The 25,327-nt window shown below is 43.7% G+C and overlaps 1 protein-coding gene across 1 annotated transcript; it reads left to right on the forward strand.

Moving 5' to 3' along the window:
- The first annotated feature begins 953 nt into the window (after positions 1 to 953).
- Positions 954 to 25,137, forward strand: Angel2 (angel homolog 2). The gene is made up of 8 exons (XM_050148176.1): positions 954 to 3,160; positions 6,048 to 6,373; positions 11,144 to 11,491; positions 16,448 to 16,902; positions 17,725 to 17,851; positions 18,251 to 18,308; positions 21,120 to 21,283; positions 22,435 to 25,137. Exons 1-8 carry the CDS (start codon positions 3,102 to 3,104, stop codon positions 22,584 to 22,586), a joined length of 1,689 nt encoding a protein of 562 aa, XP_050004133.1. The 5' UTR covers positions 954 to 3,101; the 3' UTR covers positions 22,587 to 25,137.
- The last annotated feature ends 190 nt before the right edge of the window (positions 25,138 to 25,327 follow it).

Below are 25,327 nucleotides of genomic sequence, written 5' to 3' on the forward strand. Positions count from 1 at the left end.
TGCATCTCTGGCCCCTTCTTCTCTATTTCTAGTCATAGAGTCCTCCGAGTGGTCCTCTGGACCCCTGCCGTACTCTGAAAGTTTCTCCACTACTGAGGCGGTCCTCGGGAGGGACACTGAATTCATTCCTGTTCCACTTTCTGCTCCGGATCAGCCTGACAACTCCAGGGCCACAGACACTGATGTTAGCCGCTTGGGTTTTCAGGTTTCAGAGAGTATCCAGGCTCTGAAATACTTCATTTCCTTTCAGGCAAAAGACGAGATGAACTGGATTTCATTCATGTTCATTCCTGTGCCAAGTCCAGTAAAGTCAAGTTTCTGAATTTGTTTAAAAAAGCGTTTGAGGATGTGCTATGTGCATATAATATATTCACCAAATGCATCCCCTCTTTTCCCTCCCCTCCAATTTCTCCACATTCCCTTCTGATTTCCTGCACCTTTTTCTTTCAAACCCTCAGAGTCCACTTAGTGCTGTGTGCATGAGAGTGGGGCCATGTACTGCAGCCTGAAGGATGCATCCCTGAAGAAAACTCACTTTTCCCTCCTCCAGCAGCCACCAGTGGCCAGTGGCTCCCTAGCTAGGAGGGAGACTTCATGACATCTTCACCCAGTCCCTGCTAGAATTTTGTCTGCCCTGATTCTGCACAGCGCTTGTGCAAGCTGTCACAACCACTGCTGAGTACAGACTGTACACAGTATAACCGCCCTGTGGATCTGGAAAAGTTTCCCTGTAGCAGTCACCACCTCTGCCTCTCACAACCTTTCTGCTCCCTCCTGCCAGCCTGGTCTATAGAGTGAGTTCCAAGACAGCCAGGGCTATATAGAGAAACCCCATCTCTAAAACAAAAACAAAAGAATGCATCTTAATGTCATTTGTGTATTTCAAAGTGATACATTTTTTTTCTGTGTTTTAAAATTTATTTAACTTTTATTTTATGTGCATTGGTGTGAAGGTGCCAGGATTCCTGGAACAGACAGTTGTGAGCTGCCACATGGGTGCTGGTAATTGAACCCCGTCCTTTGGAAGAGCAACCGGGGCTCTCAACCACTGAGTCATCTCTCCAGCCCCAGTACTTATTTCTTTACACAACAAGCCAGAGGAGCTGGGGTGTACTGGAGGAGAGACTCCGGTGAATGGCAGGTGTCCCATAAGTCTGGTCCAGTTAATAATCTATTCAGTGATATTTTGTCTGCCATGTGTTGCTATAGTCAGCAGAGTACTAGGTTGAATAAATTTGAAAATAATGAGTCATAACCCTTCTCACAAGCTACTTACAATGTCATGGAACAAGGCATATGCGAAACTACAGGTCAAATGTAATAAACTGGATTTCATTTTAAAAAATGAATTTCAAACTACAAAATTGTGACTACCTTAGAAAATAGGGTAGTATAAAACAGAAGCAATCAGCCCTCATTTGCAGATTCTGCATTTGCGAACTGCCTAGTCCCTAAAACCTATCTCTAGTGCACAAGCCGATCCTTTCAGTGTTTTCACAGTAACCAACTTTAGTTGCCTAGTGTGCTGTGTTCCTAGCTGAGACTGAGTAAGGCACACTGCCCTCTTGAGTTTCCAGGTTGTAAGAAAGCAACGTTTTTACAGCCTACTTAATCCACACTTGACTGGTTTTGCTGTTTTCTAAAAACGGTCCCTAAACACACTGCTGTAAGATTCTGAAGGGACAAAGGAAATGATGTGATATATAGAGAAAATATGTATACTAAATAACCTTCGTTTAGGCATGGATTGGAATGCGATTGGACCTGGGTTTAAAGTTAGTGAAGTAACAAGAAACATGCATAAAACAAGATTTCATATTGGCTGATGAAAACGTCATCAGAAGCCAAGTGTGACAGTACATGCCTGTAATCCCAGCACTGACATCGATGTGAGGTGAGTTTGAGGCCAGTATTTATCACCTAGCAAGATTTTTTTTTTTTTTTCAGAATGTATGCGTTGTGCGCGCACGCATGTGTGAAATCAGGCACTCAACTTTCCTCGTAATTCACGAATTCAGCATTCCTGGCATGTTTATACAATTTAACTACTTCAGAGAAAGAGAATCAGCTACACTGTGAAAGTAAAGTATTTCTCAAAATTAACAGAAGGGGGAACAAAAGAAACAAAACCCCCGAACTTCCCCAAGAAAATATACGCAGCTCTACTAAAACAAACTCCGCAAGCAGCGACCCTAGCTCCCGGTGCCCTCTGCTTTTGGCCTCGCTCTCCTTCCTGTGTCTTCCTATGTTTTCCAAGAATCTCCGACTCCTACGCTAGATCTCACAGACACGGATAATCAACACAACGTAAGTACAAGTGTGTTCCCCCGTGACATCCTAAATTAGACTGTAAGCCCCACCTGCCCAAAGACAGGTAACTTCCAGGGATTCTGGGAGTTGTAGTTCTTTAAAAAAAAAAAAAAACAAAGTCTCATGAGAAAGTACGGTGGCCTATGAGTTTTGACAGTAAAAGCCACCCCCCTTACACACACAGGTATCTCAGGGCCACTCAGCTAGAAAGTTTCAGGGAGTGATCCTGACCAAGGTCCATCGTGGACAGTATTTAAACTTTAGTGAAAACATCTTTTAAATATGGCCCGAAAATGGTGGGATCAGTTTTATTCCGGCGAATCGCAGAATCAACAGTATTTAGATGTATTCCCACAAAATTAATTTATAAAAATCTGAAGTCCGAAGTTCTATGGAAACCTACAGAACAGTATTTCCTCAACATCTATCTGCCTTTTGGATCTGCCCGAGCACGTGAAAAACACACCAAGTCTCCATCAGCGCCAGCTCAGAGGTGTTCATAGAGACGTCCGGCACTAGCGTTCTGCTCCTTTAAGAGGCGGTCCGAAGTTTTGCCCTACGCGGAAACGGCTTCCCGCACACACTCTGCGCATGCCCAGAGTCGCGCAGTCGAAGGACTTGTCCCAGAAGGCAAGATGGCGACCCAGCCTACGGAGAGACGCTCCTCCCAGCATGCCTAGCGGCCGGGCCGGAGCCGAGGCGGAGTGATGGAGATCCGGCGGGACCCTGCGAGTGGCCGGGGCTGAGGCGCAGCCGCGAGCCTGAGCGTTGGACGCTCGCCGAGAGCTGAAATGGAGACGTGGCGCTGTGTGCGGAGGGGCTACGGCCGCTGTGTGGCGGGGCGAGGCCGGTCAGTCGCGGCGGGAGGGAAGAGGAAGGGGCGGGCGGCCCGGGGCGGGGCGCGGGAGGGAGGGAGGAAGGCGGAGGAAGAGGGTCCGCAGCGGGGACGCGCCTGGCGGCGCCGAGGGAGAGGTAACGCGCGGGCGGCTGGCCGGGCGGGCGGCGGCCTCCAGGGTCCGGCTGGCCTCGCGCGGCCCCCACGCTCGCCGCCACCCGCACGCGAGGCCCGGCCTGGAGGGAGGCCGCGCTCGCCGGGGTGGCTGGGCCAGCGCCCTCTGCTCACAAACTTCGGTCAGGCGGAGGCCAACTTTGCTGGGCACCCTCAAGTTCTCACTCCATCCTGAGTATTTTTCTCAAAGTTCATTCATTGAGAGTCGGGCGCGATGCTCACTCCTGTAATCTCAACACCCAGGAGGCTGAGGCAGGAGAATAGCTGTGAATTTGAGGGTGGCCGGCATTAGACTGAAACTCCGCCTCTCACCCACCCCCCAAAAAAACTTGGAATTTTAAAGCGCCACAGTACATACTTCTTCTATTAATATCACCCCAAATAGTGCCCGCCGAATCGTAGATTTGATGCCCTGGTTGTGTTTTTCTTTAATAAACTTTGAAGACTTAGATGTTACGATTCCAAAGGTTTGTGTAACCTTTCAAACCGTCTGGTGTGCCACGCGTGGGAAATAGCACGGCAACATTACATAAGCCGTTGGGATCCGCCAACTCCGTTATGCCTGGTTCCTCCTGGCAGTTGTGAGTGCCAGCTGTGTACCAGGCATCGTGCTAGGTAGTCTGTTGGCTAGAGACGGGGCTTAAGGTGAATGGAGAGGTTCTGGCCTTCAGAAAGGATAGTGGTGTAGTAACTGCCAACCCAGAGTGTCAAGTGCAGGGCGCAGTGTAGTCTCATACCAAGACAGGAAACAACAGTGCCAGCACCGGGAAGGTTGCAGCAGGAGTAAGGATTAAGAGTTCAGGACCAGCTTGTCCTGCACGGTACCCTGTCTCAGAAGAAAAAAAAATTGTTTTTGCTTCTTTTTTTTGTTTTTTGTTTTTTGTTTTGTTTTGTTTTTTGTTGTTGTTGTTTTCAAGAGACAACAGGGTTTCTCTGTAACCGTGGCTGCCCTGGAACTCTTTCTGTAGACCAGGTTGGTCTTGAACTCAGAGATCCACCTGCCTCTGCCTCCTGAGTGCTGGGATTGAAGGTGTGTGTTGCCATGCCTGGCTCAAAAAAGTTCTTTTTGAATTTTAAAAATAAAAAGGTCCAGGTGCTGAGATCCCTACAAATGATAGTCAGTGGCCATGTTGTGATAGATAGTGCCCATGCTGTGCCTTTAAATATTTATAGTCAGTTTGGTTTAGAGAGCAGTTCGAGATATAAGTTTCAAATATATACTAATCAAAGCTAAATGGTTTTAAATGAAAGCTAGCATTGATAAGGAAATGCAACTTCTGCAGACTCCCACTAGCGATAGTAGATGTTGACACAGGAACTCAAGGGAATGGAGTCCTCTGAGTCCCCAGCCAGAGGATGCAGCGAAAAGTCAAGTTCAGTGCTTTTTGAGAACTTGAGAGCAGCATGTCTGTTCAACAGAAGCTTGGTGAACTGGGAAGATGGCTCAGTTGGTTAAGTGCTTGCTGTCCAGCACAAGGACCTGAGTTGGAACCCCTAGCAACCATGTAAAATCTGGGAGTGGTGTCACCTGTTCATAACCCCAGTGTTGAGGAGGCAGGAGCAGGCTCCCAGAGCTTGCTAATCTGCTAGTCTAGACAACTCAATAGTTCCAGCTTCCAAGTTCAAGGAAAGATCTTGTCTCTCTCAGAATCCAAGGTCAAGAACAATAAAGACACCTGCCAGGAACCTCTGGCTGTGCACACACAAGCCCTAGCAACTTCACACACAGGAAACAGTCTTATTGTACTCTGCTGAAACTGATGCCATCGAGTTTGGGTATAGATGGATTCCTGGTAAATAGATAGTCCTTATGCTCCTTAATTTTCCCCGGGGCTGTGTGATTAAGAACGAGGAAAGAATGGAAAAGCTTGTTCTCCACCCATTGGTTAGTAAGGGAAGTAAGTAGCTTTATCAGGTCAGAACCCTTTCACGGATTTTAGATTTTAGCTTTACCAGTATTTGGGAAGAATTTAACTTTGGTATAAAAGTGCTGTTCCAAAACATGTTTTTACTCTAAACTCAAGTTGGAAGGAAACAGGCTTTTTCTTACATTCTAATATCTGTGTCATATTGAACTGTTAGGTTTGTTATGGGTTTGTCTGTTTAGTTTTTGAAATCTAAACACAGATTTTTTGGTGGACTAACTTCTCAGTTGGATTGTGGATGAACTTTTTGGGGTGTCTGGTGTTTTCTTCTTGAGGTGCTGGTGCTGGTAGTTAAACGTGAGTGCTTTCCTCTTCATTCTTGCATGCACCTTTGTCTCTGTGGCGCTCAGGGACAGGCGTGAGCTGCCATGTGGGTGCTGGGGATTGAACCCAGGTCTTCTGGAAGAGCAGCTATCTCTCTAGCTCAAAGTTTGTTTTGTTTTGTTTGTTTGGTTGGTTTTTTAAGTTTTGTTTTCGGTTTTTGTTTTTGTTTTTTTTTTTGGTTTGGTTGTTTGTTTTGTTTTGTTTTGTTTTGTTTTGAGACAGGGCTTCTCTATGTAGCCCTGGCTGTCCTGGAACTCACTCTGTAGACCAGGCTAGCCTCAAGCTCAGAAATCCACATGCCTTTGCCTCTGCAGTGCTGGGATTAAAGGTGTGTGTCATTACTCATTGGCCATTCTTTACAGATTTAGAAGTAAATTTAAATATGAGATGATATCTTACCTGTAGAAAATAGATTTGGATTTTATGTACTATAGCTGAACAAAAAGTGGTACCTCAAGGAGTGTCTTTATTTCTTCCAGGTACTCCATGTTTCCCCATCCACTGAAGAGTTGGGGTCGAGACTGGAGCACACCGTGGGAAGATCTGCAGAGGTATTGTTGGAACAGACACATTTCCAGTTGTCTGCGGTGGCCTGGACACTACTCACGTGCGCCTTACCCATACTTGAGTAGCAGGCATTTCTCACTGAACTGCAGACCAACTCTTCTGGTTGACTCTGGGACTCAGTTTCAGTTCTATAATTGGAGACCTGACCATCTGCACAACACATCCTTGTTCCATCTCTCCAGTTACGTCATGAGCTCTGACAGAGATGAGCCCTCATCCAAACGAAGAAAACGCCATGGTAAAGGAGATGTTTATCTTGGTAAAGGGACAGACAGAATGATAGACTAAGTTGAAGCCATCATATCTAACCCTGAAGCCGTCTTCCATATCTTAGAGATGTGCTTATTTTTAGCCAGAAGCAACTGTGTTAGGGACAGTGTCTTTATCTTCAGCTGTGTCTCTTTCTGTGCATGTAGAAAAGGACTCTGAGACTGTATCAGTATATATGAGTAGATTTGTATAGTTTATGTCGGTACTCAAATAAGTAGGCTATATAAGAATATAAAAGTAGAAAATGACTCTACTGATTGAATAACAGTAGAAAGCAGAAGTAGATAAAGACACAAAATCTAAGAACAGTTTTCACGTCTAGCAGTTTTTGAAGTCTTGGATGACTTAGAGATTAAATTGGCAGTGGAAGTAGCTGATCTAAAAATATTTAATTTTGTGTTTTCATTTTAATAGTAACTATATAATGTAAAAGATTTTTTATTAGAAATAATTGTAAGTAGAATGCTACAGGATAAGATTTTAGCTTGTTAAGTCTGTATTTCCCTATTTAGAGTCTATAAATAAGTTACAGACATATTTTCCTTCTTTTTTTTTTCAAAAAGTATTTATTTATTTATGTATTTATTATGTATACAATATTCTGTCTACATGTATGCCTGAAGGCCAGAAGAGGGCAACAGACCTTATTACAGATGGTTGTGAGCCACCATGTGGTTGCTGGGAATTGAACTCAGGACCTTTGGAAGAGCAGACAATGCTCTTAACCACTGAGCCATCCCTCCAGCCCTCCTTTTTTTTTCAGTGCTAGGGATTGAACCCAGCACCTTGTACTTGATCTGCCACTGAGCTAAATGCCCAGTCCTAGAGAGACTCAAGAGAGAGTCAGAATTATTACCTTTGAGAAATTGAGCCATATCTTAGTCAACTTTGTGGAACTCTTAAAAAATCCATTGATTCCGTCTACTTTTCTCGTGCTGTTTCACTCCTAGACAGCTCGTGTACTCCCACCCCACTCTCACCCCAGTGTGTAGTGAGGTGTATAAGAGTTCGGATTGCCTTTCTCATTGAACTTTAGAGGAGGCTGCATGGGAGCCTGCTGTAGGGAGCTGAAGCAGAGGTGGAAGAACTGAAAGGGAGCTCCTGAGCCCTTAGGGTTCAGGCTCCTTGTTCTTCGTTACCAGAAAGTTCTCTGGGGAATTCACCTGGTCCCAAGGCAGAAATGATTAATTGCTACAGTTACAAGCTAGTTCAAATAAACATACATGTAAGTAGATGCTAAGTCCTTGGCCATGGAAATCTGTGTGTGTAATAGGTCACTGTAAGTGGTCCTATGTAGACGTTGGAACCAGGTTCTCAGAAGGACCCACTTGTACATCTGTGTGTTTGCTGCTCATCAGGCCAACTGCAACCTTTGGTAATTTCGTGCGCTCCCAGATGGCATCCTGAAATGCAGCGTAAGCGTGGTAAAGTCAGGAAGCACTCCCTGCCCTCATGTATGCCTTGCCACTGTGCCATGAGCTTGGAAAGGTCACCTAAAACTCCTTGGCTTTCTAGTGTAATAAACGACACTTATTTTGAATGTCTGTTCAGGACAAAATGAGGTATGTTGACATGCCTACCATACTATTGGCTTCATAGTGACTTCTCAGAAACTTGTGGTGGTGGTGTTTCCCAGAAATGGATGGGGAGTTACATTTATAACTGATAATCTCTGGTTGCTATCTGACTTTTTATCTGTCCATTCTTCCTAGGTGTTAAGAATAAGGAAAAGGCTCTTCATTAAGCCATATATGTGACTTCCGATATTTCACTAATACTTTACAATCAAGAGAACAGCATTACTAATTTGCCTATCACTTTAAAGTATTTGAAGGATTTGTGTGACACAATTATGACTTTTTAATTAGGCGCCCCAGTACCTGCTCATGCCCAGTACTTACTTTCTTTGACTCATCTCTCTTCTCTGCTGTGATCACCTTGTTCCTCCTGACATGGAAGGTATATAAGCTTTTGCAGTGTGAATTTGTTGTAACTATGTGATGGCCAGAGACTGTTGACTGTGTCAGTGGTTTGGAGGAAGTCCTCCATGGAACCTAGCATTTGAACACACTTGCACCTGTTTAGTAAAACAAAATGTGGTCAGGATGAACTGTGTTTCCCCCTCAGGAAAGATTTGGTTTTCTTGGGACAGGAAAAGCAATGTCAAGAGCTCCTTAACCTGTAGAAGTTCAAAAGCCATGACATTAATCAAGTATCCACTGGTCCTGGTTATTTAAGAAGAACCATTGCAAAGTCGTTGTAATAATCATGATGTATTTTTATGTACACTCTGTACATATAAGAAACAGTGAATGAGTGTTCTAAACATTCATTTTTTTTTATATTTCATCACAGTAGTGACAGAGGATGGTGCTGTAGTGGGGGTGAAAGCTTACACGTCGCAAGATGGAACCCTTCCATCTTATGAAGACTTAAGTCTGTGCCATGGGGCACCCCCAATTTGTGATTGGGGTCCTGTAACTGTCAGTGTATCTGTGGAGCTAATACTGTTACCCTTAATCTTAAGCCTTTGGGATGGGATTCTCCATGTTCAGTGCAGGATAGGGAAGAATTAACTTCTTTTGCTCATCCAGGCATGAGGCTGCTTTGGGAAGAATTCTCAATTGTCAAAAGATTTTTCTCTATTTTGATTTTGTTTCTTTCTACTTTTTTTTTTTTTGGTTTTTGAGACAGGGTTTCTCTGTAGCTTTGGAGCCTGTCCTGGAACTAGCTCTGTAGACCAGGCTGGCCGCAAACTCACAGAGATCTGCCTGCCTCTGCCTCCCGAGTGCTGGGATTAAAGGTGTGCGCCACCACTGCCCTGCTTTCCACCTTTTTCTAAGCCCTTCCCTTAGCATCTTCATACCATCAGCTCCCTCGTCCCATCCAGTTCTCACTAATTATGCCGATTATCCTCTGTCTGTCAAATGCTAATCCCTCCATGCAGCAGGTGGATACCTAGATAGAGGAGAGTAACCTGCTGTGATGAACTCCCATAACGTACTGTATTGGCAGCTGATAGAGTATGGGTATTCTGACTGTGAACACCTTGTCATTGTAGAAGACTATTTTAAAACAGTATTTTCTTTTCACTCTGCGTGTAAGTTAACTGTTCCCATGTATTTCCTTTTTGGTTTGGTTTTGGAGACATTGACTCACACTGTAGCTCAGAGGCAGGCGGATCTCTGTGAGTTCGAGGCCAGACTGGGCTACAAGAGCTAGTTTCAGGACAGGATCCAAAACTACAGAGAAACCATGTCAGTCCTTTTAACTCTTGACAGTCCTTTTGCCTTGTCCTCCTGAGTGTTGGAATTACAGGAGGAAAGCCTCATGCTCAGGCAGCTCCAGTTAGAATTTTAGGCTTTGTAATCCAATGACATGAAAACCCACATGTAGGATAGAGGAAACCAGTCTGTAGATCTGTGGTCAAGCTGTCCTTTACCCTCAGCATGCTTGGCCAGCCACCTCCATCTGTTAGGTTTTCTCCCGTTGTTGAGTTTGTAGGCTAACTAAATGTTCCTCTTTTTCTCATTGCTTCCATGACACTAAACACATCCTCACTAATGTGACATGAGACATGGGATCAAAGATGAACGTACTTACTCATTTTTTTTTGGCACTAGGCAGTGAACCCACTTGTCAGATAAGTGCTCAACCACCAAGTAATTCCCAGCCCTTGCTTGTTTGTTTGTTTTTGTTTTATCTCCTTGAGAATAGTATGTTGGCCAGGCTAACCCTGAACTTTTTATCCTCCTATTTCAGCTTTTCAAGTGCTGGTACTGAGTGCAGGTCTGGATATGAGTACATACATATCACACATGTACCCTGTGTGCCCCTGGGCCTGAATAGGAGTTTGTGGATGTATACATTTACACATATGCACCCTCAGAAAATGATAATTTCTCAGTTGAGAAATATCTGTAATTACAGAATCTTTTCTTTTTTTTTTTTCCTTCGAGACAGGGTTTCTCTGTAGTTTTGGATCCTGTCCTGAAACTAGCTCTTGTAGCCCAGGCTGGCCTCGAACTCACAGAGATCCGCCTGCCTCTGCCTCCTGAGTGCTGGGATTAAAGGCCTGTGCTACCACTGCCTGGCAGAATCTTGTATTTTCTTTTCTACTTTGATTGCTTTTTCAGAGAATACTGTCTTTGGTGGTTGTATGCAAGGCTGATTAAGCAGCCTCTGCTGTTTGTCTTTCACATTCTGTAATGCCATGCTAACTTTTGTTGTGGTATCCCTAGATGACAAGGATCCCTGTATGTAACAACTCATTTTGTTCTTTCTGTCCACACTGCCCCACTTTCACATTTTAGACACTAAACGCCGTTCCCACAGTTGTCATTCTGTACAACCCTCCATTCATGAGTAAACTGGAATTCTGAACTAAAGTAACTGATGATCTGGATATGGAATGAAACGTGCTGGGAGGTCATCTCTGGAAAGCTAGCTCTGGAAGAAGCTCTCATTGCAATAGAGAATGCTGAGCATGACTGATGGAAGCCTTCTTAACCAGAGACAAATGAGGAAGTGCAGCCTCCAGGAAGATATGCTAGCCTCAGCCAGCACATGGGTTTGGTGCCTGGGCAGCCCACCTGAGCACAGCCCACGTGGGGACTGTCGTGTTGCTCTCTCCAAGGGGAAGCATACTCATTAGCTGTGAGAGAGTTTTTGTGTACATGAAACTGTCTGGTCTCCTTTTGATTGATTCTTTTATATTTTGTCCGATATATTTTAACAGGAACAATAAAAAGGAATTGGGAGTATTTATGTAGCCATAATAAAGAAAAGATGAAGGACGGAGAAGACAAGAATGCCGACTCCACGTGTGAGGACAGTGAAGGAAAGTTCGACTTTTCAGTGATGTCTTACAATATCCTCTCCCAAGACTTACTGGAGGATAACTCGCACCTCTACAGACACTGCCGGCGTCCAGTGTTACACTGGAGCTTCCGGTTCCCCAATATCCTGAAAGAAATCAAACATTTTGATGCCGATGTAAGTGTGAAGCCGTGTCAGAGCTTCTGTTCCGAGGACAGTGTGGTCGATTGTGCATTCCTGGGCAGTGTCTTAGTGAGGGGGAGCCCTTGTTAGCGGTCACTCATAGAATTAATCATCTAGCTCTTTTTTCTTGATGTATGAGTGTTCTGTCTGCATGTCTGCCTGCAGGCCAGAAGAAGGCACCAGATCTCATTACAGATGCTTGTGAGCCACCATGTGGGTGCTGGGAATTGAACTCGGGACCTCTAGAAGAGCAGAGCAGCCAGTACTCTTAACCGCTGAGCTGTCTCTCCAGCCCCTCACNGTTCATATCTGTGCGTATTTATCAAGTGACTCGTGTGTGTGCATACTATGTACGGGAAAAGCAAGAGCAGAGCTACCACTCAGTACTTAGTATGTGGTAAACACTGTAGCACAATTAATAAAAACACAGAGACTGATATTGGGGTTCAACCTGAAGACCTAAAAGCAAAGTAGTCAGCCACTGGCTCTTACCTCGACCTCACAGAAATGACAATCCTGCCTCCAGGAATCTCAGAATAAGATTGTCTGAGAGCTGTCTCCTCCCTTGTTACATTCCTCTCTAATGCTGGGATTAAAGGCGTGCACCGCCCAGTTTTTTATGGCAAACTAGTGTGATTAAAGGTGTGTGTTACCACTGTCTGGTCTGTAAAGCTGACCAGGATGGGTGTTTTACTCTATGACCATCAGGCAAGCTTTAATTATTAAAATACAAATGAAATATTGCTACAAAACACTACCCCAGAAAGATGTTCACAGGTCATATTTTACCTTCAGGTGTGTGACTTTCTGTTATATGCTAATGTAAATCCAAGTCTGGCATAGTCTATGTTTCCGTGTTTCATTAATTGACTTATTTTCTAGCAGCTCTGCACTAGCTTTTCAGGGCTGTGCTAATAAGGTACTGTAAATTGGATGTTTTAAACCAAAAGGTGGTCTATTTCCCCCCTGTTATGGGAGCTAGGCATTCTGAACAGGTTGTCAGTAGGCACACTCCTTGGCAGGCTCCAGGCTCTTCTAGCTCCACATGGGTATCAATCAGGCCTTGGTGTTTTTTGTCTTGAAACAGTTCTACTCTCGTCTCTGCTGCTGCCATGTGGCCTTCTCTGTGCGTCTGGCGCTGTCCTCCTCATGAAGCTCACAGTGCTGGTAGATGAAGGTCTCAGAATATCGCCCAGACCTCATCATAGCTAATTATATGCACAATATTTTTTGAGAGACACTGTTAAACCTGTAAAAGACCTGAATTCTGATAATTCAGATGAGGCAGAATGCATATTCAGGTGCTATAAGTCAGCAGACACTTGGGAACTACTCCAAAGGACCAAATCTTCTGAAATGTTGTTACTTGGGATCAAACCCACTGCCTCTCATGTTATACAGAACTCTGCCGCTGAGTTACACTCCAGTCCATTTTAGTGTAGCCCTGGCTGAAGTGGAGCTTGCTGTGTAACCCAGTCTACCTTTGAACTGGAGATTACTTTTTACCTCTCAATTGCTGGGATTCCAGACAGGAGTTTCCATATCTGGCTTTACAAATTGTTTTTGATAGGAAACATTTTGTGTGCTCCCCAGAGGAAATTCAGAAAACACAAGGGAAGAAAAGAAATTACTTATATAGCCAGCACTCATCAGTAGTCACTGCTCTGGCAAGAAAGAGACTGATAGAATGTATATATTTTAAAAAAAGTTGTTGCTAGTTAGTGTCATGATACATTTGTTTGTAGTTCTGATACAAAAGGCTAAGGAGTCAAATTGAACTGGAAGTGTCTTTGAAAAAGTTATCATTTTTATCTTGAGATAAATCAATAAACAGACTTGCTCATTGAAAACTTTACAACTCTGAAGAAAGAAGATAATAGAAGATGCAAAGGCCTCCCCTGCTCAAGGATTGGTAGGATTAATATTGTGAGAACGGCCATCCAACTCAAAGCAATTTAGTGCAGTCCTCATCAAAACTGCAATGTTGTTCTTCACAGAAATTAAATAATTTCAAGGTTCATATGGAAGCACAAAGACCCAGGATAGCAAAAACAATAATAAAATAAATAAATACATTGCTATAGAGCCAGGTGTGGTGGCACAAGCCACTAATCCCAGCACTCAGAAGCCAGAGGCAAATGGATCTCTCTGAGTTCAAGGCCAGCCTGGTCTACAGAATGAGTTCCAGGACAGCCAGGGTTACACAGAGAAACTGTGTCTCAAAAAATCCATAAAAAGCACATTACTTTAGGAAGCACTATTCCTGATGTTCAGTTATGTTATAGAATCATACTAATAAAAACAGCATGTAAAATGATACACAGAGGACCCACTTAAGAACTCACACTCCTACTGCCACCTGGATTTTGACAAGAAGCCAGAAATGCACATTGGAGGGAAGACCGCATCTTCAGTGAGTGGTGCTGGTCAAATTAGATACTCATGTAAAGAATGAAGCTAGATCTTACCTCCCGTCCTGTACACAACTCAATTCCAGTGGATCAAGGACCGCAGCATAATATCTGATACCCAGAATTTGATAGAGAAGGCAAGGAATACACTCAGCTTACAGGCACAGGAATTATTTTCTGAACAGGACCCCAGTAGCACAGGCATTAAGGCCAACAATGACAAATGGGATGCCATTGTTCAAATGAATTACAAAATGAGAAAAAAATACGTCCGACCAAGGGTTGGTACCTACACTATATAAAGGATACAAAAAAATATTAAAAGAACCCAATTAAAAACTGCAGCAAGGAAATAAACTGCATTCTCTAAGACAATGGCTGAGAAACATTTTCAGATTTATTTATTTTTATGTATGTAAGTTTTGCCTACATACTTGATCCATGGACATTAGAAAGGGGTGTCAGATGTCCTAAAACTTTAGTTGCTGGTGGTTGTAAGCTACCATATGGGTACGGTAAACCAAACCTGGGACCTCTGGAAAAGCAGCAAGTGCTTTTAACCACTCAGCCATCTCCCTAGCTCTAGGGATAACTTTTAAATTTATTATTTTATGTATGTGGATATTTTGCCTGCATGTATGTCTGTGTACCATGTGTGAGACCCAAGCCTGTGGAGACCAGAAAAGGGCATTGGGTCCGATGGAATTATAAGCAGTCTGAGCCACCATGTAGGTTCTAGAGCTAAACACAGGTTCTCTTTAAGAACAGCCAATGTTCTTAACTGTTGAGCCATCTCCAGTCCCTTTGGGATAACTTAGTTTTGAAAATGTGATAGCTGTTCCCAAATGTCAAGCAAATATTGCAGCATTTCTGCTGGAAATTTCACATTGATCTGATCTTAAAAGGGAAATGTTCCCAGGAGGGCACTGTCAGGAACCAGGCTTCCTACTTCACCAATAGAAGACTTTACAGTGGCCTAGCAGATAAAAGATAAAGCCTTGTCTCATGAAGAAGCTTCTAGAATTTGATTTATAGATAAGAAATATGAAAAATGTGCCACATAGCATTCATTTAGCAGGCACTTTCTGAGTGCCTGCCTATACTTCAGGCTGTTCTAGCAAGTGGACACAAGGCTGGTCTCCTCCTTAGTGGGATGTGTGTAAGTGAACAGCAAACAAGGAATGCAGAATGATTGAACAATGTGAAGTCTGAACAAAGATTTGGAGTGGGTGAGAGTCAAGCTGTACCTAGAGCATCCTAGCCAGCAGAGCTAGCACAGGAAAGCCTCCGATGTTGACATTGGATTCGGGCAATATGGTTCACAGAGAATGGATGGGGAAAAGGGACAAAAGGATCAGAATAAATTACTGTAAGGCTTTACTGTACTTGTTATGACTGAGTTGGAGGGTTGCGTCTGCTAATAAAGAAACCTAGGCATGCTGGTTTTGAGACAAGGCCTTGCTATATGACTCAGGGTGGTTCAGACTCATAATTCACCTGCCTACTTCCAAATGCTTGCATTACAAGTGTGGGAGCCTGCTCCCTGCTTGGAGTTAGACATAAGATGTGTAGTGTGGTGGCCTCGTTGTAATTCCAGCACTAAGGATGCTGAGGCATTAAGATGAGAAGTTCAAGGCCATTTGGAGCTATATGGTAAATTCCAGGATAGCCTGAGATCCATAGTGGGTCCCTGTCTCTGCAGACCCGTGGGCTGGGAACTTAGATCCACGGTAGAGTGCCTGCCTAGCATGTGTGGGGCCCTGAGTTTATCCCCAACACCTCTACTACCACCAAAAGAGAAAGAAGAAAAGAAATAAGATATTACAGAATTTATTTTCTTTTTTTTGTTTGTTTTTAAATTTATTTATTTATGTATACAATGGTCTGCCTGCATGTGTCCCTGCAGACAGAAGTAGGCACCAGATCTTATTACTGGTGGTTGTAAGCCACCATATGGTTGCTGGGAATTGAACTCAGGACCTCTGGAAGAGCAGTCAATGCTCTCAACCACTGAGCCATCTCTCCAGCCCCCAGAATTTATTTTCTTAAGTGGTGCAGTTAAAACAGTCTTAAGCTAGCTGGGCCCATGGTCTCCCCTGACATCCCTGGCTCTATACCTAAACATTAATTTTTTAATTTTATTTTTAATATTTGTTTATTTATTATATATTATTATTATTAATATTGTATAATATTATACAATATGCTTTCTGCGTATATGCCTAAAGGCCAGAAGAGGGCACCAAATCTTATTACAGATGGTTGTGAGCCACCATGTGGTTGCTGGGAATTGAACTCAGGACCTTTGGAAGAGCAGGCAATGCTCTTAACCACTGAGCCATCTCTCCAGCCCCTGTTTTTTGTTTGTTTGTTTTGTTGTTATTTTTCGAGACAGGGTTTATGGGTGTCACTTTGAAGCCTGTACTGGCACTTGCTCTGTAGACCAGGCTGACCTTGAACTCACAGAGGTCCGCCTGCCTCTGCCTCCCAAGTGCTGGGATTAAAGGCGTGAGCCACCACTGCTTGGCTCCTAAACTTTGGTTTTAATGTGTACTAGCATCCTGTCTTATAGAATATGCTTTGTCAAACATTGCTTTAAAATATTAAGAGGAATGTGTTTTGATATACAGTCTGTCTCTCTTTTCTAAATTCATTCCTTCTAGGTTATCACTGTGAATATAAGATGAAGACAGGAAGGAAACCTGATGGCTGTGCCATTTGCTTCAAACATGCCAAATTTTCACTCCTCTCCGTGAACCCAGTGGAATTCTGCCGTCGTGACATTCCTCTGCTGGACAGAGACAACATTGGATTAGTGTTACTCCTGCAGCCCAAGATGCCACGTACTGCCTCTCCCTCCATCTGTGTAGCTAACACTCATCTGCTGTATAACCCACGGCGAGGTGATATTAAGCTGACTCAACTGGCAATGCTGCTCGCAGAGATTTCCAGTGTGGCCCATCAGAAAGACGGCAGCTTCTGTCCCATCATCATGTGTGGTGACTTTAACTCTGTTCCTGGTTCTCCACTCTATAGTTTCATAAAGGAAGGAAAATTGAATTATGAAGGACTTGCAATTGGAAAGGCAAGTGCTTGCTTCATCTGGTAGGAAGTAGGCTTCTGCCCATCAGAATGAGGGGAAGGGTCATTGTTGGAGTAAGGATGGTCATCGTGTGGCTGTGTGAAAACCAACGGGTAATCCAGTAGATGACTGTGCTAAGATAGGATGGTTCCCTACAGATACAGACACGTGGCTCTGTTCACTTGGTTTGGTTTTGTCTTTCCACTTCTGGAAGCATTCTGTTTGAAGGAATTAGCTGGTAGACAGACGTGTTACAGGCAAAGATCACTTGAAAACCCCTTTCACAGGGATAAGAGTTCTGCGTGCTGGACATGAGCAATATAGTTATTCAATAGTCATTGTGTGAGCTTTCTTTTACATACAAATGTCTTTCCTTACATAATGTTATTTTTATTTGGCGTTGGATGATATTTCCATGCTTCATTCTGCTTGTTTTAGATCATTCGGTTTTCAGTATTTTAACCAAAGTAAATCTTCCACCAGCAGAATTTTCAAGGATAGTTTTAAATTTGGTTTGATCATAGCATTTGACACAACAGAAACTATATTACAGGTAGCAGAAAGGGTAAGGGAGTGTTCTGGGAACACTGTAGATAGGTACATGTTCAAATGAGGAGCACACGCAGGTGAGAAGCCTGTAATTTCCATGTAAATGACGGGTGCTTCTGAACTGTATTTGGATGACGTTTGTAATCACAAGTCATCATTTATATAAAATGAAGGATATGCTTATCATTTCTGATTACTTTTATTAAGATATAAAGCTTTAATACATTAATTAGTTAAAGTCTATTCATGTAAGATGCCTACTGAAATTCTGTGCAGGTATCTGGCCAGGAACAGTCATCTCGGGGACAGAGAATCTTATCTATTCCAATTTGGCCCCCAGACCTGGGCATCTCCCAGAGCTGTGTGTATGAGACACAGCAGGTTCCCAGAGCAGAAAAGACAGGTGAGTGTTTACAGTACGTTTGGGCCAGCTTCCGGGTGACCATCTTCCCTGTGAAGACAGAGGCTCAAATTTCAAAGTTTCAGAATCTTGGGCATGAATGCTCATATATATAAATATAAATAGCTATTTGCTTGTCTTTTGATTAATGCACTACAGATTTCCTTTTTAAGAGTTAAATTCTAGTGTTATTTGTTCATGAATAACTTGTGTGTTGCCTTAGAACTGTCTTCATTTCCACCCCCACCCCAGCCCCCGATTCTGTAGACCATGGGATCAAACATGGAACAGACATTTAAACTAAACATACCGTGAATCTGGATCTAGAGAAGGCTGTGATAGGACAGACTAGAACAAACCAGTGTGCACACTTGATTGACATGCTTCCCCCTGCTCTTTCAGACAGCGGTCTGACGGAGGCCCCACTGGAGAAGGCAGAGGTCGGAGTGTCAGCTGAAAAGTGAGTCACGCAAAAAAATTACCTCAGGAAACACTTGGGTACAAAATGAAGTTGATGCTGTTCCGTGCTGCAAAGGCTTCTGTGTTTAAGACAGATACTCATGAATTCCAGATCTGACTGCTGTTTTGTAACTGAGAACCAAGCATCCCAGTTCCATTTCCCTCCATGGGTTGTGAGGATTCAGGGAGCCAAAGCTTGGAAAGTAGATCTCATGCTTGGCATGCTTGGGCAGTGTCTGGACACAGCACATGTGCCTGGACTGGCATGGGCTGGCCCAGGACCTCTGAAGTTTCCAGTAAAGTGTCTTCCTGATTTCGGTGGGTCATTAGTCTTATCTTACTAACTAGATCTCAGTTCACAGACAAAACGACCCAAACAGCATGCCGTAGAGGTCAGTGTCATTTTCTCTTGGCCTGGTGGGAAACATCAGAGAGAAGAAACTGTATCATTTAAAAAGAGCCATGAATGTTTGGGCTGATTGGGAAGTGGGTCTATGTTAATATATCAAGACAGACTTACATCTTGTCTCTCTAAGATTCTTAAGATGTTTATCTTAGATTGTAACCAAGATATTTTCAGCATTTAAATGTAGGGACCACATTAGCACATCTCCTTCAGTTTATTCTCATTCTTTTCACTTTCACTTTGTATGTGTTGTTAGAGGGGAAACATGTCTTTTTTATGTATTTATTTTTTATTTTATATACATAGGTAGATGTTTTGCCTGCATGTATGTCTGTATGCAAGAATCAGATCCCCAGGAACAGGAGTTACAGACAGCTGTGAACTGCCCTTTGGGTCCTCTGGGATTTGAACCCAGGTACTCTGGAAGAGCAGCCAGTGTTCTTAATCGCTGAGCTATCTCTCCAGCCCTGAGAAAACATTTTCTTATAAGAAATAACCTAGTAAGGAAAGAAGCAGTTTTTAAAAAATGACTTAAACATTTCAAATATATCAAAAACTAAGTGGCATAACAATTTATGGTTTTGAGTAATTAGATCTCTTACAAGGTTTTGCTGTGTAGCCTAGGCTAGCCTTGAGATTTTGCCCTCAGCCTCCAGGGAACTACAGTTATGCTCAGTGCTGCTGTGTCCATCCCCGAACTCTGGCATTCTGTGGGGTCAGTGTGCTTACACACAGCATTCGTCTCTAACCTGAAACACTGGAAGGTCGCAGCTTGAAGGACTTCTTAACATGCTTTTGTGTCTCATCGCGTAGCTCAGGCTAGCTCCAGCTTCCCACGTGTGCCCCACCTTTCACATTAGTGCTTGTGAATGTCAGTCCTTAGACATTAAAAGTTGGAAGTTAGGGGCTTGGGGTTTTATTTGCTCTTTTTGTTTTGTTTTTTGAAATAGAGTTTCTCTTGTGTAGCCCTCACACTTGCTCTGTAAGCCATATTGGTGTCAGACTCAGAGATCCTCCTGCCTACTGGGATTAAAGGCATGAGCCACCACTGCCCGGCTAAGTAGGGATTTTTTGTTTTGTTTTTGTTTTTTTGTTATTGTTTTTTGAGACACAGTTTCCTTATAGTTTTGAAGCCTGTCCTGGAACTAGCTTTTGTAGACCATGCTGGCTTTGAACTCATAGAGATCTGCCTCTTCTGCTTCTGCCTCTTGAGTGCTGGTATTAAAGGTGTGCATCACCACCGCCCAGCCAGGTAGGGTATTTTTAAGGAGTTAACCTGTGTTTATTGATTTAGAAGCTTACTAAAATCAAGGGCCACATTTTTTTTTAAATATTCATGTACATTGGTATTTGGCCTGCATTTGTGCTGTGAGAGGCTGTTAGGTCCCCTGGAACCAGAGTTACAGACAGTTGTGAGCTGTTATGTGGGTACTGGGAATTGAACCCGGGTCCTTTGGAAGAGCAGCCGGTGCTTTTAACTGCTGAGCTACATTTTTATATGTCTCTTAGCACCTACAATGATGTGTAGAATTTAATAGATGTTTGGTAAATGTTTGTTGAGTGAACTTAAGAACGTTCTAAAAATTTTTTTACTTTGCCTTTATAGCATAAATAGCTCTTAACATTCATGACATTAGAAAATGATCTTTAGCTCTTTTGTCTGAGACATGCATGACATGTCTTTGCAGCAGTAAATGTGAGCCACTCTGGCAGTGTCCTGAGAGCAGCAGAAGCATGTAAGGCCTGTGGCTTCTTTGCCAGCAGAGATCCAGAAGGTCCTGAATAGCCCTGCACACCACAGCCCACTAAGAGCGTCCTTAAAACCACAACCAAAACGTGCATGCTGTTTAGGAGTGTATGCTCATTATTTAAATGGAGGTTCTCAAACATGTATAATTAATTCTAAGATCTAATTAACACATTGATTCTTTAACTCTTACCCCATTTGGCATCATTTGCTGGGTTTTATTAGCCACTGGCTTACATTCCCATGTCGGCAAAGGAGCCTGGCGAAGGATCTGGTTTGTTGAGTGACGCCCGCCTCACACCTGTCATAGCACACAGGAGGCTGAGGAGGAAGTGTCGTGAGATGACCAGCCTGGATGTGTAGTAAGAGTGAGGCTAACCTGAGCTGCAGAAGAGCCAGGCACATGGCTTACACATATTAGACCAGTACTTTAGCAACTGAGACAGGATTGCCACAAATTTGAGGCCAGCCTAAGGTATAAAGCAAGTTCCACTCAAGCCTGGGCTATAATGTAGCCTTGTCTGGAAAACAAAATAAAAAGACTAAACAGTAATAAAAAGTATCCAGGTTTAGTCCAGGAATGGAGTAGAAAGGTAATTTAGGTGAGAATTTTTCCTATGAAGATTCTGATGGAAACTGAGCCCTTCTCTTCTCTTTAGCATGTCTTCACATCTCCAGCACCACTTCAGCTTGTCATCTGTTTACTCTCACTACCTTCCTGACACCGGGCTTCCAGAGGTGACCACCTGCCATTCCCAGAGCGCCATAACTGTTGACTATATTTTCTACTCTGCAGAAAAGGAGGATGCTGCTCGGGGTCCAGGTGAGGAATAGTGGAGCCCCAACTCCTAGAATACAGTTGGGGAGAATCTTAGTTCTCCTCGGCACAGAGGTGAAGGTCTGGATGTAGAGGGAGATGGGAAAACCACTGATGCTGCGGCATATGTCCTGACCGCCTACAGAGCACAAGGCAATAAAGCACCCCATGGCAGATTCTAACAGAGTGCATCCTCAGGGGGTCCTTCAGTGCCAGTCAGAGTCAGTTCTAAATCCAAGCCATCTGCTCAGCACAATAAATGCTGCCTTCCCTGCAGAGCCAGGCTGTGCTGGTCATGCTGACCTGAGGGAGGGAGCTGGTCACTGTTTTCAGTACATGTCCAGTGCAGCTCAGCAGGAAGTAAGGCTGAATACGCCAACTGAGGGACTTAAAACAGAGCAGACATGAAGATAATTGGAAATCTGAAAACACTCAGGGAAACATCTGGAGTCCTAGACAAGGCAGACTCCCCACCCCCTTTTCTGATGCTGCTTCTCCCTGTTAGTTCCTTCTCAGTGACTCAGTTCTGACTGAACCAACTACCCAGTGTTGCTGCTCTCAGTTCACAGTACGGTCTGGAAGTTGCCGTGCCTACAGAGCTCACTAGGTGGCAGGAGAGTGCCAAGATCAGCAGCAGGTTATTTTCCACTTGAGGGGAGAATGAGTGGTCTCAAAGCATGTCACTTTATCCTGCAGTCACCTTGGCAGCTTGGCTCTAGGCAGTTTGAGTGGTTTGGTGGATCATTCTTAAGTGGTTCTCAATATCAAATTCTTTTGTTTTTCAAGACACAGTTTCTCTGTATAGCCCTGGCTCTCCTAGAACTCTCTGTAGTCCAGGCTGGCGTGAACACCTGCCTGCCTCTGCCCCCTGAGTTCTGGAACTAAAGGAGTGCACCACCACCACCCAGTGCACATTCTTAACATTTCATTGTATTAATCTTTCAAAGGTGTAAATTTCATAAATTGGAATAGAAAAATTACCTGGCATAAATAGCATGAGTCTGTGAATTTAGGATTATTAGTTATAACTTCACAAAACTTTATACTCTAAAATCTTCCATGTTTTCTGCTAAACTTCAGGTTCTTTCTCACTGTTTAAAACAAACAACCTTGCCTGCTTAATGACAGCTTCACTAAATATGTGCTTCTTCAACTAGGAGCTGAAGTTGCTTTGGTTGGTGGCTTGAAACTTCTAGCTAGACTGTCGCTTCTTACAGAGCAAGACCTGTGGACCGTGAATGGGCTTCCCAATGAACACAACTCCTCAGACCAACTGCCTCTGCTGGCTAAGTTCAGGCTGGAGCTCTGACTCAGTGCTCACTCGCACAGCTTCCTGTCTTCCCAAAGACTATGAAGATACTGTTTGCATGATATTCATATTTGTGCTGTGGGGTTCTGAACTTGCTTGAGCAGATTGGAAGGAACAAGTTTACAACAGCTTTTTAATGGAATATTTTTCTGACAACTGATGTCTAAACACTTTATTGTAAAAGATAGAAATAACTTTTAAGTCCTGGTGAAGTTAACAGCATTTTTAAAATGTAGTTCCTCTCCTTGGCCCTCCAGCTATGAACTTAGTATATCCAGTGGACCTCCGGGACTAGCAGAGCTCAGGCATTGCCTCTCATGGAGGTCTGGTTTCACTGGGAGAAGTCTGTGCTTGCTGAGAGCTAATCAGTTCTTAGGAGTCACTGGTCATTCAGTCACAGGTGTCCAACCACAGTAGCTCCTCAAGGGCTTGATGTACTCTTGAGTTGTACAAATGCTCACCCACTTCACTCCATCCTGAGCTGTGGGACATGCCTACACTTTTTAGGGGAAATACTTGAGGAATATAGGTCATTCTCATAAGAGGGCAAAGCTCTTAGCCAACATGGTGGTACGTACCTTACATCTTAGCATTTGGGAGGTGGAGGCAGGATTAGCATTTAAAGCCAACTTTAGCAACATAGCAAATTTGAGACCTGGGCTACATGAAACCCTGTATTAAAAAAACAAAAGCTGGATTGATGGTGTCCCATGCTTTTAATCCCAGCACTCAGGAGGCAGAGGCAGGCAAATCTAGTTCAAGCCCAGCCTGGTCTACAGACTGCGTTCCAGGACAGCCAGGACTACACAGAGAAACTTGTAGCCAAAAAAAAAAAAAGAGGTCCAAGTGCTTTATCTAAGCCCACTCCTGTCCTGTACAGGGGTTGCCCCAAGGAGAGCAGATGAGCCAGGTGCAGCCATGCACGTGTGTAGTGCTAGCATCCAGGAGACAGGCAGGAACATTACATGTTCAGGGTCAGCTTGGGCTACAGCAAGACCCTGACTCAAAGATAGACAAGAAGGCGGCAAACCCTGGCTTGTAACTGTGTCCCCCTGTACTTCCCTTTCTGTTTGGTGACAGTAGAATACCCTTGGGTCAGGAGTGACATTTTGTTGACCCATTTTATATAAATTTTAGAAAATCAGTCTTTGGAAGGAAGCAGCAGCTCTACTCCTATTGTTGTTCATCTCTAGCGTGCAGAAGCCAGAGCGTAGGGAGGCACGGCTTAGGCCCCGGAGCTGCACACTCCACGCTTCCGCAGAGTAACTCTAGGCCGCAGTGTTGAGCTTTCTGGTGCAGTGGTGCAGCAGTGTGCCATGGTGCTTACACTGGGTGAAGCCTCACAGCCGGTCTGACAAGGCCTGTTAGCTCTCCCTGTGCAAGTGCCGGTTAAACCTTTCAATGTAAGTAGAAATTCCCTCTGCTTTCTAAGATAGTAGAATCAGATTACAGGCATTTTTACTAAGTCCTTATAGTGCAGTAAATTACAAGTGTTTTCTACAGCGATTTTTATTAATAGAATGTTTTAAATTAGGCAGTAAGTCTTTGCAATTTTAAGTTATTTATTAGTTATTTTAGTCTACGAGATGACTGCCTCAGAGGTACAGAGATTGTAAAGACATGTCCACTGAGAACTGCAGTGACAAAGGTCTCACCTTGGTTTTCATGACAGTATTAACATAGTGCCAGATGCCCCCAGTTTTCAGTAGTGCTAAGGGTCTGGTTATCAGATTATAGTGGTAATTGTCCCTTTTTAATATGGGGGTTGAGTGAATTAGTGTAAACATTGTTGGCACACTGACATTCCTGAAAACCTCTGCAGAACGTTTTTATATCCTGATGAGTATGTTATGAGTTAGGCCATTTCATGTACTTCACTTTGATACAGTTAACCTGTAAACTGCTGTTAGCTTATCAGTGTTCATCTGTGGCCCAGACACTTTTCACAAGCTTTTTGAGCTCCAATAAAAACGATCTATTTTCTCTACTCTTCTGACAGAAAAGCTGGCAGCTCTTCTGGTGGGCCTTGTGTTTACCTGTCAAGCACAATCTGATCTGGCTGACTGCAGAAGTCAGCTCAGTTTCAAATGTGTACTGTCGTGTGTGTGTGTGTGTGTGTGTGTGTGTGTGTGTGTGTGTGCGCGCGCGCGCGTGCGTGCGTCTAGAGACCAGAGGTGAATCTTGGGTGTTATTCCTCAGGAGCTGTCCACCTTCTATTTTTAAGAGAGGGTCTCTCACTGACCTGGAACATGCCAAAGTAGGGTAAGCTGACTGACCAGCAAGGCCAAGATCCCTCTGTCTCTGCCTCCCTCGTGTGGGATTACATGTGGATACCTACCTGGCTTCTCATGTGGTCCTGGGCTCACACTCAGGTCTTCCTCTAACTGAGCCATCTCCCCAGCCTCCTGCTGGCCAAGGTTTAAAAAAAAAAAAGGGAAACTGTAAAGTGATGGTAGTCTGGTTCTACTGTACCTTTGCCATCAAGACAATAGGAATGCTCAAGTCCTTTCTACTTTGTATCTATAAACTGTAATAAATTATTATATTTGCACATCTCTGTTGGGCTTTGTGGTAAACATCACCCTGAACTAACCCTATACCCATTGCAGCCTGTGTCAGTCAGGATGAAGGTAAGAGGCAAGTGATTGAAAAACACCCAGACAGAGTAATGTTCAACAGCGCTCCCGAAAGAGGAGCGTGAGAAATGTAAATTAACTCAGTAGGACAAAACAGCAACAAAA

Source organism: Alexandromys fortis, unplaced genomic scaffold (genome assembly GCF_014885135.2).
Source record: "Alexandromys fortis isolate MF-2015 unplaced genomic scaffold, M_Fortis_MF-2015_v1.1 scaffold_62, whole genome shotgun sequence".
Lineage (NCBI taxonomy): Eukaryota > Metazoa > Chordata > Mammalia > Rodentia > Cricetidae > Alexandromys > Alexandromys fortis.